Source organism: Nothoprocta perdicaria, unplaced genomic scaffold (assembly GCF_003342845.1).
Source record: "Nothoprocta perdicaria isolate Ctin4 unplaced genomic scaffold, notPer1 scaffold_1, whole genome shotgun sequence".
Lineage (NCBI taxonomy): Eukaryota > Metazoa > Chordata > Aves > Tinamiformes > Tinamidae > Nothoprocta > Nothoprocta perdicaria.
In genome coordinates this window covers 9,390,426-9,403,153 of record NW_020454093.1, presented here as the reverse complement: position 1 = coordinate 9,403,153, position 12,728 = coordinate 9,390,426, and the positions used below count along the sequence as shown (strand labels likewise).

Below are 12,728 nucleotides of genomic sequence, written 5' to 3'. Positions count from 1 at the left end.
ACTACTTTTAGGTATACATTTTGTAGACAGATGTCAGGGAGTCTATGGCTTTCCTTTCTACCTCCTAGGCTCTGTGGAACATGCACTGCAGCACGTAACAGCAATTATGAAATCAAGTGATAAATGGCCATAACGTGGGTGACTTCTGTCTCTGTCCTTCCATGCGACCTATGTGCTGCCTCCAGCACACAGACTTGCAGAAATGGGCCACCAGCCTTGAAGGCTGGCTGAAAAAGCATTTCATAGCCGGTCACCACACATGCCCTTTTGACATGAGCAAAGGGGCTGAGCAGCTGGTAGACTGGCCAGAGCAAAGGTGACCATGTGGAACATAACAAGAACATTCAAGGAACTCTGCATGCTGCTCTTAAAGTAAATTACAGTTCCTTTTAAATATCAACATGCCTAGCATTGTACAGACATTGTCTTCTTTCTGCAGAGGCTTTGTTTAATGATAATGCACTGATACCTGTGGAGAAACCACCAGCTATTCCTTCTAAGTGATACATGAAAAGCAGCAATGAAGGTGGAAAATTAAAATTGAAGAGGGAGCTCTGGACTGGTGGCAACAGCAAAACCATGGCCTCAATGATTAGGTCAGATGAACGTTTGCACTCACTGAATATTTTACCTCTCTCTAATGTCTCCTTATCTCCCTAGACATGATTTACTTAGGAGAGGTTTGAGTGATGTATAAATTCAGTGATGTATAAATTCAGTGATGTATAAATTCAGATGTATAAATCACGACTTAAAATGTTGTCAGCTTTCCTATTATCACAGGCTGGAATAAGAAAAAGAGCATCTTCCTGAGATGAGAACGAAGYATATAGGAAGAAACAAAATGTTTGCTAGTCAGCTTTCATTAACAGTAGCTCAAAATGCTAAACCTCACTAAACCTCAGCTTCCCCTTTACAGTGGGGGCTCTCAAAGACTTGGTCTTGTGAGAAAATTTTTCTCACCATCCTGAGAGAAGATGACCAGAGGAAGAGCTTTCTGTAGTATTTCTTGTGGAGAGCTGCCAAAAGAGTACTCGGTCAAGGGAAATGCAGAGTTTCAACTTTTMCTGTAACGGTGTTTGGTTTTGGTTTTGTTTGTTTGTTTGTTTCTCCTACTGTTGAGGTCCCAAATCAGACTCTCTGCCTTTCGTGGCCATATATCTCTGCTACAGAAGTACTGTACAAAGCTTCTCCTCCTCACTACTCCCTTTGTGATAACTGTTAAGCAGAAGAACAACTTGCAAGGATAGCTGTCCCACTTTCCTGGCCTGTGTTTTCTTTGGTGCCAGGTAGCTTCTTTCATTGGCCATCTTCTGATATTCAACCATAAAACAGTGCTGGAGCCGGGACGTACCTCACATCAGGCTCTGCAGTAGCTGCATGGAGTGGCAATCTTCCATTCTTGTCCGGTATGTTCTGTTTAGCACCATTTCTGAGCAGGCTGACGCAGCCTTCTAGCCAGCCCTAGGAAAGAAATGACGTGTCAAAGAGGAAGGCAGAGCACATCAGGCCAGATCCACGCCTGGTGGCTCTGACTTCCATGTGGGACTAGAACCGTTTCGACTGCCTGAGGAACGGGCCTTTTGTTTCCCCAAAATAGGTCTCTCGGCACCAAGAGTGGTTCTCATGTGGAGTGTGAGGCTCAGACTGGCTCACCCACTCATTTTTGTGATAAAATGGTTATTTACATTTAATTTACATTCAGGCTTTTCTGAAGCTGTGGTAAGGAGAGAAAAAAAAGATTTAAAAGCTGTTAATTCTTGTATCACTGGGAAATGCCCCACATATGCCACATAGCCTGCATGTGGATTTCATTATGCCAGGCTAAACCAAGAATATGAGCACTTAATCTCATTTCTTTTAAGGGAATTTAGCACAGATGGCAAATCAATTCTGAAAAGCCTCAGAATGAGGTCTTTTAAACTCTGTTGCAGAAGTCTGAATTAGTGAAAAAGTTAGACTAAAAACAGTATCAAAATAGATGGGATGGTTCTTGGAATAAAACCTCCTATTGATCACCCAAACAAAAAAGCAAGTAAACAATCTGATTGTACTTGGGTAGATCTTCCAGCATTTGCCTCATAGCAAGGAAGCCAAGCCTGTTTTTAAGGTTTTTGCTCCCAGTTCTGCCAGCCCTCTCTAAAAACAGGGAGCTCCTGAACAACCCAAGGGAGATTGGCAGCCCCAGCCTTTACAAGGAAACAGGGGGGAATGAGGGAGCTGGAACCTGCCTGTTGGTGCTCCCGGCAAATCCTAAGGCGATTGAATTCTGCACGCAATGGGACTCTGGAATCCAGTTGAATTCAGTTCTCTGGGCAGGCATCACAGCCAAATGCTCTCTAGACCTCAGATTCCATCCATCATAAAAACAGAAATGGAAACTTTAAAGCCTGGGTGGCTTAAATCTTTTCCAGTCATTTCTTTTTCTTTTCCAGAGAATATTTTTTCCCCTCTGGGAGAAGAGGAAGGAGAAATGTAGCATGACACTGATTGTGGGATTTTTTGAAAATATCTGGCAAAGGAAATGTTTGTTCTCAAGCAAGTGGGACATGTGCTCTGTATTGGAGGAGACTGCATCTTTTGTTACATTCTACACTTATTTTCTGGCTGAATGTCCCATAGCTGAGCCGAAGCATTGTTTTTGTCCTGAATATGCAGGAAGAAGCTAGATGTAAGGGATGTGATTTAATTAGGCACCACTTTATCCATTTATTTATTCAGTGAGCTGGCAATTACCCAGCAGTAACTCATATCATGCAGCATGGGTAAACGTTCCTTCCTCCMTTCTTTCCGGCTAACAAAGGAAGGTCATGGCCAGCCCTTCTTCGCTGCTGACCTGCTCCCATCCTGTCCGTGGGTCCTGAGTGCCTCCCACTGAGGACTAGAAGATGGAGGAGAAGAGGACCCCCTCGGAGTGCGTCAGATGGGGAGCACCACGTCTCCCTTCCTGAAGTCTGCAGTGGGATTTCTTGCCCTGATTTGGATTGCTCAGGGGACTGGATCACTTCTCATCTGAGTATTTGGTGCCTCCGTCAACTTGAACTTAAGGTCTTGACCCCACCGGCCAAGTCCAGTGCTGCAGAGAAAGGCAAAGCTATGTCCTGGCTATGGGGCGTAGAAGAAGACATGCCTGCTAATCCTCCAGAAGCTGAAATAGGAATGGCCTCCTTGGAGCACTGAAATCTGATGCTAAAAGTGGGAGGGGAAAAATCATTTCCATACTAGAAGATAGGAGAGGACTTCAAGTCCTTTTTGAGTGCACAGGAAACCAGTGGCTTCCCTGAATCCACATASAGGCCCCTGGTCTAGTAAGAGCCCCATACATGCACTGATTTGTACAACCTCTAGGAGAAAGGACACTCTGCAGAGAGTCCTGATCATCTTTTTTACAATAGTTGCTCCCTGCCTTAGGTTACAGCAGAGGTTAAAATTTCGCTATTGTCTAGAACTATGCTTTGTACTTCTTTTTTTTCCTGCTGTAGGATGAACTTATATCTTTTCACCCTCCTTGCCCAAGTCTTTGTACCAGATAAGTTGCCAGAGATAAACTGGTTCGTCCACAAGCATCTTGAGTGTTAATATTTGCTCCCATCTTCAGTAGGAGCTTCACTGTATCAACCTGGCGTCCTGACACAGCATGCATCAAAGGGGTGCAACCTGGGGAAGAGAGTCAGACATTCTCTTACAATCTTGGTTGTGTCAAAGGCACAAGATAAAGATATTTTCTCATTTGCTACATTTTGCAGCAGTAAATTAACACATCATTTCTCTGACAAATGTCCAATAGCCGTACTCATTTTTTTTTGTAGGCAGGAAGTAACTTCTGTGCCAACTAGATGACCAATGGTTTTTTTATTAAAAATACATGACTTCATTACAAAAGTCTCATCTCATTAACTCTGTTTTTGGAGGGAAAATTATTTTTCTGTTGACAAAGTGCCCAACATGAACTGTAGGCTTTGTATACCATTTTGCAGGCTGATATTCCTCAAAGTGAATAGTAGCCTAGTGCTTGGCTGCATTGCTCAAAGCCCAGCTTCAGGGTGCATTCAAAAGATGTGTGAAACGAAGCCCTGTGCCATGCAAAGGAGGGTATGTCTGAGATGCTGTTTTAGGCAGGCAACAAACTCTTTTAAAGACTTGCCTTTGCTCTAGAGCATTTTCTCTTCCTCCACCTTCAGAACCTTGTATTCTACAAACCATTTGCTGGATAAACTGTGAAAGCTGGATAAGCTGTGAAAACTTAGTACTCAAATTTCATCATGAAGTATTATGCTGTCTTTTAATTCTTATTATTTCGTAATTCTTTATTTTTCTTCTTATATCCAATCCCTCTCCCATTAAAGATCTGGAAGACTGAGATGTCAGCTTGACTGGGTGCTCGCTTTCTCCACTGACAATACATTGTGGACAGAACAGTTAACATGTCTGAATTAAGAGCAAGAAAAATTTATAACCTGGTAAAAGCTGGTGAAGATTAGAATATGCACTGCTCCTATGAATCCTATARAAAGAAACTGCAGTAAAAATACTCTTGAACATTTCTCGAGTGAAACTTACAGAGATTTGTGTTTCTAATTACTTGGGAAATAGATGCATATAAAACCCTGCAAATTGATAGCACTTTGTGATAGCATGATATAGAAGCCTGAGTACAAATGGAAAAGGAATGCAGTCTCAAGGATAAAAGAGATCATTTAGTTCAGTGTAGATGTGCACTTATCCCTTTGCCCAACAATTCCGTGACAAATTCTTTCAAATCTGTTTGTGTCTCTGCACACACATTTTCAGTGCAAAGGATGGAGATCTCTGCTCCAGAGATGCCCAGAATGTACAGCCTTTGGCTCTGCTAAAAAAGATTCTTCCTCTTTCTCTGAAATGACAGCAAAAGCCACTTAAAGAAGATAGATTCATGGTAAAGTACCATCCAATTATATCAGTTCATCTTGTACCTGAATAAAAGATCGTACATTTACACGGGCAAAGAAATATCCAAAGTGTGTATTTCCAGCAGCTATCCCAAAGAACACCTCAATTTTCCCACCTTCTGCTCTTGTATATGATTTGCTGACCATGAAACTCAAGATAAAACAAAAGGAAGACGATCACAGCTCGGTTGCGGCCCGCAGCAGCAGGACTCACTAACCCTCGCTGTCGCAGCACTCCAGGATGGAAGGGTCTTCCCGAATCACCGCGGTCAGGGTGTTCACGTCGCCCTGAGCTGCTGCTTGGTAAACCACGGTCAGGTCCAGCTCTTCTGCCGCATCACCTGCAGGGACGAGCATGTGTGTGAGTGGGCAGGGGCCGGGGACAAGCCCCGAACAGTGCAAGTAATGGTATGTATTTCACTGGCTTTCTGTGACTGCGTAGTCCGAGGTGGAACAAAGTGTATCCAAACACCATTGTGCTCTTCATTAGTCATCTGAATTCCTTTTGTGGCCACTAAATGCTTCCCCAAACTCTCAGACATAGACAATGGGAGTGACATAAGAAAATCCCTTGAAAGGTTCAATCCCTTATAAGAAATCATAATAACATTAGCTGAATGTGAACTGAGAAACAACAAACAACGGAACTATCTTGTAATATTAATGGCTATGCTTTTATGAGATAAAACAGCATAAAGACAGAAATATTTTCAGTTTCTGTTTTGTCCTTGTATCAGTCAAAAGACTGAGTTTTTTAACTTCCTTCCTCTCTCTGAGGCAACCAGAGGAATTCTCTTTTCAGAAAAAAAATGAATTTCTGGCAGTTCTGAGTGCTAATAATAACTGAAAAAAGGAAGAGTGAACTGCTGGTTGGGACCTAGGAAGGGTTTGTTGTCTTTGGCACTTACAGGATGGGGAAGAAGGCTTATCTAAAGCAGAGATAACCTGAGTCCAGTTGGGATGTCTGATCAACTGAAATGCGCATCAATGCACTTTCTAGGGAGCTTCCTTGTGGATAGAGAGGGSATGCCTGGGCAAGGAACAGCTGAAACTACCACGACCAGTCTTCTATTAGTGCCTAATTCTCTGGGGCAAGGAAATTCTCTCATCTTTGAGGTCATTTTATATCCTCAGTTGGTACAAAGTGATCTACAGAAGGCAATCGAGTAAGCTCCATGATGGTGAGAGATGTGGAAATCTGCAAAACCACCATGAGATCATCTGTTAGGAGGCACTACCCAAAAGCACAGTATTATTTCGCTGTGTTGCAATGTATTGCACTATTTAATGTGAGTGCAGAATGAAAGGGAAAAAATGGCCTAAAGCATTTATCTTCTGTGATTTTATATGAAAGTATAATTACTGTATGGATAGAGTAAAATTAATACTATAAAACCTCGCGGGAAGTTCATCACTGTGAACTTTTTATTAATTATTTTACACCAACTACAGCATTTATTTGGGCCATTAAATATTTAGTAATGAGGTTAAAACACAAAAATGTGTTCAGTTTTGCTCAGTTTGGGAGATGTTTTGTTTTTGTTTCCAAAATGCCAGCATTATAGTCTGATGTTCAAGGCCTACATAGTCTGGCTGCTGAATTAGATAGTGATTTAGATGCTGAGTTAGATATGGGCATCTCTAGGATTATGTTTAATGTTATGCTTCTATATTAAAATCCAGTATTCACAAACACATGGCTGTTAGGAGCTAGACTGACAAAGAGGACTAAGGCATCCACCTTTGTTGGCACTTAACCCCACTGTGAGGCAGGCAAAGAAAAGAGGCCTGGAAAGCCCCATAGCTTCATCTAAAGCACACAGTGAACCAGTTCCAGAGGAACTGAAAACTAAATATGCCCTTAACTGAACGTGAYGAATTCATGGTGGAAAGATTTTTCTGAGTGTTTTAGGAGCTCTACTGGGCACTCAGCAATGATGATTTCTATGAGTTGTTGCTTATAAAGCTTTTTCATTACTGAATACTCCTGTATGTCTACCACTTGCTTTTATATGGCATTTTATAATTTAGAAAGATTTCTTGGAGGTCAAAATGACTAATTGTCAAGCATCAGTTATACTTTCATGGTTGGGATTCTGAAACTACTTTTCAATCATTTTTCTACTCTGAGTCATAGAGATATAACCTATGTGGGGCATGGTGCTTCCTTTGTTATCCTTATCTTCTAATGCACAGTGATTGAAGTTGCATTATTCTTATGACTTTCTGCCTAGTGAATATGAAACACAGGTAATTAGCATATGAGGGCCTTACAGTAGAAGAAAAATCAGCTTGAATGTGCCTTTTGAAGCCRTTCTTCAATGCTGTCCAGATTTTTGTAAGTACAGAAATGAGCGAGGTCCATTTTCCGTGTTCAGTTTATCCCCTCACCTGCAACTTCCTTCCAGATTGCTTATGCACATCTACACCTCCTTTGGCTTCAAAGGGAGTATTAGCCCCATGAGTCAAAAGAGGATTTTTTGTGTGTGTAGGAACAAAAATCTGACATCCTGGTAAAACGTTCTCGGCGCAGTGTCGGTCAGCTGCAGGATCATTTTTAATTTAAAAAACAGGTGCTTCTGAGCACCTTTAGCTCAAAAAGAAATATAGCTATAGTAAGCCTAGCAATTTTAAAGCTCATTAGTGTAGCTGGGGATCAAAATTAGAGAGTATAAGATTGGTCCAGCCACTTCACTACCTTGCTAAAGGGGAAAGTTAAAAGTGATGCCTAACTCACACTAGAGTTAATCAAAGTAAAGACAAATGGAGCGACTGGTGACTTTTCTTTATGTCATTTGGGGGTAAATATGTAAGCTGTGCAGAAAGAAAAAGAATGTTTTAAAGAGAGTTTGAAAAGACTTAATAAAAAATCTTTTCTCTAACCATATAATAATATTATCATTAATGCATTGTTGTAAATTATATTTATATTTAGAATTGTCCTCGGGAGTTTTGGATGATAAAAGTTCTTTGAAGAGATTCTTTAAGTATGTGCTCTACCATTCCTATTTGTGATCACACGGTGCCATAGCAGAATTCCCATTAGTTCCACACGACAATTTACAATCCAGCGTAATTCCACACATGTGACCTTCTCTCCTCGGGACTCAATCATCATTCTCTGCTTTAGAACTTGGCTACCATGGAGACAGAATCAGCCTTCTCCCTGGGAAAGGACAGTCTGTCAAACCTGGGGCTGTGATTACAGGCTTGGAACATTACGAAGCTCATATTCAGTCAGTCTTCACCAACGCRCAGATTTCTATTCACTACTCAACTGAATGAATTATGTCTTTTGTTCTAAGTTGTCTTTTAAATTACACATTTGATAAAATTTGTAAGCGAAAAACGTTAACTTGCCATCTGCAATAGCAGAGTGTAAATAGCTCAGAGAACTGGTCATTTGGCACAGGCGCTTTGACGCGYGTGCTGTTCAGGCTGCTTGAATCGGGGGAGACTAAGAGCCATTACCTTGTGAGGGTCATCACCAGTGACTAGTGCATGCAGAAGGAGGAGGATTTACCACAGGGCCCATTGTTCAGATTTCTGTATCACAACAAGCTGCTCTCACAACAGGTAAACTCAGACAAGAGGGTTTCAAAGCAAGTCCATGCCCGAACTAATTCCTTACTTGAAGAGGGAGGCACTAGGGGCTGGTGGAAGACCAAGGGACAAGGCAGAGATTTCAAACTTGCATTGCTCCTTCTCAGTGAGTGAGTCACGCTGTGCAGGTGCCCAAGAGGCAGCAGTCACGAGCTGGGACAGCAGCTCTCACACCTATCTGTGGTGGTCATTAAGTGGGAATGGAACGGTGAAGGCATTGCTGGGAAGGGAAAGAAATCATTGGATGCGCTGGGATATATAGGGTACCAAAGGGACCCTCACCTCGTATTATGCTTTACACATGCAGATTTTATCCTTTTTGCTGTTTGGGATTGTAAGTACTATCATTTTTTTCTGACATGAGTCAGAAGGAGAGCCATCTGGCCAGAAAAGGAAACTCTCAATCTAGGGAGCAGAGCAATTGCTTACCCAGAGGGCAAGAAGGCAGGGAGGTCAGAGCACAGATACACACCCACCCGTGGTCCACTGGTTTCCTCTGCTCTTTTTTATATGAACTAAAACCTAAACACCTCCTCCTCTATGCCTGTGCTGGGCTGGATCTGCATTTCTCCTTCCAGTACGAGGWGAGGAAGCAAAACTTTGATTGAGTGAATGGGTTTTCCTGTGCCCGCTCACCCAGAACATCATCTCTCTTCCTCTTAAGGCTCAGTGGCAGAACACCACGTCCAAGCTCTGTGCCTCCCAAATCCTAGCCTGCTCACGKGAACCCTTAGCCCATAGTGTGAGGAGAGGCAGGTGGCTGAGCTGATGCAGCTGGGGGACGCTGGACCGGGAGGGTTGAGGGGTGAGGATGCTACCTACTACTAATGAGACCTACCACTAATTCCATTTCTGTTGGCTGAGCTCAAGGGCCCGGTCACTTTAACCTGAGCAGTGTGGATGGGTGGCTCTGGGTGAAGGAGGAGGAGGAGGAGGAGGAGCACAGCTGCATGATCTGATGCTTCATGCAACAGGGAGCCAAATGCCTGGCTCTCTGCTACCTAACTTACTGTCCTGCTGTTCTGCGAATATCAGTGAGCACTCTCTCTGTTTCAGGCATGTTTTTAGATTTTTTTTTTAATTACTTGCCTCTCATAAAAGGAAGCTGTCAGTCAGCTTCAGGAAGGCAGAAATTATAATAACAGCCTGTGAATGGAGCAAGGGAAGGGAAAAACTGCAGGCTGCTACAACAATGGCATAGAAAGATCTGGAAGAGTCATGATAAGCAAAGACCAAAGGACATACATGTCTGTGACATTTTCTTTTGTAGTTAAGTACTTAAAAAGAAAGTTAAAAGCCATTCTMCCTGAAATAAGGAGCAGTGTTTCCAAAATGCATAATTTCTGTCATATAGAATAATAATCTTTTGGTTTGAAAAGAGGTAGGTAAAATAATCATCATAAAGAATGATCACAGGATTCAGACAGTTATTCATTTCACGCTTCTGTGACTCTCAGATGAAGACTGTATTTTGGTTTGCACCACTTGCAATGCTGGCTGATCTCTTGCCTTATCAAGTGCATAGTATATRTATGTAAGTGCTTATTTTCCCCTACATTGTGTTAAGATGGACAGTGCTGCAGTTTAGTTGGCATGGTCTTGTCAAGGAGAGATTTAGATGTGAATTTTGAGAACAGAAACATGGATCCCATAGTAATGTATGTTCAATSTAAAAAAAAAAAAAAAACTTGTGTAATTGACTCCTCCCCTTTCATATAAATTAGCTCTTCAGGTGAAACTTTATATGATTTCCTATAGCTTATCAGCAGGACCACCTGCTTCACAAATCATAGGCATCTCCCTGGCCTGGCAGCAAGAGCCCCTTAGTGTCCGTGGACAGCCAGAGGAAGAGGAGTGTAGTTTTTGGAAATCATAACTAGCTCCCAAACATTAWGGGCTTGTTATGGACTTAACAAAATGATAATTCCTGCATGTGCTCGGACAGGAATGTATGGATCCAGGCCTTTGTCTAGCTTCTCTGTTTAAACAGTAAACATCCTAAGTCCTTCTGGAGCTTCTAGAAATCCCACATCACAGCAGCTCGTACTGTTTATAACTAATATATTAAAGAGCAATATAATTGCAAAAGTCAAAAAGAGACATACAGTTTTCAAGCTGGTCATGCTCTTTTTGTAACCAGTAGTCGGAAGTTCCCACCTCTTGCTTCCTCTATTCCCACTAAGGAATAGAAGGAAGAAAAGAAATATTTTATTGGACCAGCAAATACTGATGGGGTGTGTCTGAAAATGTGCCAACATTTTTCCATTTGTATGAACTGGACCAGTGGAAAATATTCCYACTCTCCTTGCTTTAAGCAGTAAAGTGCCAAGGCATTAATACGTATTTAGAGCAAAGCCACCATGCACTGTAAATTTTGTGCAGTGCTTTCTTTGCCTGATGACTAACGGGTTCAGCGTCCCCGCACTGTGTGTTGCCGGCTCTGCTGCCTTTCCGCCTCCCACGCGGCTGCAGGGAAAACTGCCAGTAAAGCACGGATCATCTAATGACCCAGCARTTCTTGCTGTGCGGGTGGAGGTGGGGAATGGTGAATTTATCCTGAAGGAACTCCTGCTGGGAAGTGCTGTGCCTGGGGCTCGGGCTGGGAGAAGATGCTACATGGAAATAGGGACACAGAGTAGCCTGGCTGGAGGAGGGATGCASAGTAAAAGCAAGGGGAAGTTCATGACAGATGCTGTCTAGCAGCTCGCTCACTTCTGTCCAGGTAATGTGGTTTGGATCAGTGCTCTGCATTGCTGTCTGCTCCCTTTTCTGTCAGGAGGATTSTCTTCACTGCTCCTTCCCCAGTTGTGGCCATTTTCCAGCCTCATTTCCTGCTCTACTTCCATRAGCCCCCTAGTTGGGAGCTGCAGTGAGTGTGCAGGGTGTCTCCTCTCCCTCTGCAGTTTGAGCACAGCTGGGTGGCATCTTCTTAGTGGCTGCTGGGTTTGGTTTGAGTTTTGGGAGATGCAGAAGCTCAGTCACAGGCTTCATTTTTTTTTCAGAGAAAATCTTCCTTCCTTCCTTCATACCTGACCTGGACAACTTGTCTCCATTTCTGCAGTACACATTTCCCTTCCACTTTTACACTTCCCTTCCTCCTTTATCCTTGCTGGTGGTATTTCTGTCCCTTGTCCCTGTTTTATACTGGGCTGGTGCTCACCTGCACTCTCACGACGTGCTTCAGGCCTTGGGGACTGTTGTTGCACCAGTAGGAAAGGTAGATGTAAGTCTGCTGCTTTACATGGAGGGTGCTAATTGGGGGTGACAGGGAGACAAGGAGAGAACATAAAGCTCACAGCATTTTCTGGCAATCTGTGGACATAAATTGGACCATGCCTTAGGAGAACATCTATCTGCTTGGGCAAGGAGCAGATGCTTGGCCAGCTGGCCACACTGAGWAAACCTCAAGACCAACTAATGACTGCTTCATTTCAGGAGGCCATTTGAAACTCAGGACCCCAAGTGAGCAGAGGCTCCTGGGTGCTATGGATGTGTTGGAGCATGGGCCAAAGCTTCAGGCCCAGCTGGTGCCTACCAAAAACCATCGCCTGTCTTCAGGTGGCTCTCGTCCTCTGTATGAGGCCAGCGGACCATGGACGCCAAGCACAAAGGCACAACTTGTGGGTACAGGCACCCAAAGGCATCTCTCTTGCCCCTTCTCCTGCCCTGTCTTTCTGCAGGGTCTGCACTTTTGGTTTGGATCCRTCTTGGCTTGAGCAACTGGGGGACTTGGCGGGTGTGCGCTGGCAACTGTGGCCACTGCCCACAAATAATGTTGTGAGGTGACTTAGAGTGAAATCTGCTGCAACAGGGATCATCAAAAAATGTCAGTTTCCAGCTCTGAGGACATAAAGGGAATTGCTCTGCATTCTTTATGGAGGGACTCTCTGCATTTCTCATCTACCCTCTTAATATTAAGTCATAAAAGGTAAAGACAGGTATAGGCAACTAAAGATATAAAATTCAACCATTTAACTTAAAAACAGGCAAAAAAAAAAGGGATATTTGTATTTCCATGGCAACCTAAACATGTAGAAAATCTTCACTTTGAGGCTTTTTAAGATATATTAAACTCATAGATATGAAAGTAGTTACGTAGTATAGCTAGAATTTACTAAAGCAAAGACAATCACTTGTCAGCATCTGCTCCTTTCAACATATCCACATTAGTAGACTTGTGAAAATCAGTTTTTCATA

At 42.9% G+C, this 12,728-nt stretch overlaps 1 protein-coding gene across 1 annotated transcript in view; it reads right to left on the bottom strand.

Moving 5' to 3' along the window:
- Positions 1-12,728, bottom strand: part of ANKRD55 (ankyrin repeat domain 55) — a 41,757-nt gene that overhangs the window by 28,443 nt on the left and 586 nt on the right. The window contains exons 2-4 of the mRNA XM_026038170.1: positions 5,147-5,269; positions 3,527-3,657; positions 1,355-1,464 (exon numbers count right to left, since the gene is read on the bottom strand). Of these exons, the coding sequence (XP_025893955.1) occupies positions 1,355-1,464; positions 3,527-3,657; positions 5,147-5,269 (364 nt within the window). The remainder of the gene's footprint in view (positions 1-1,354; positions 1,465-3,526; positions 3,658-5,146; positions 5,270-12,728) is intronic.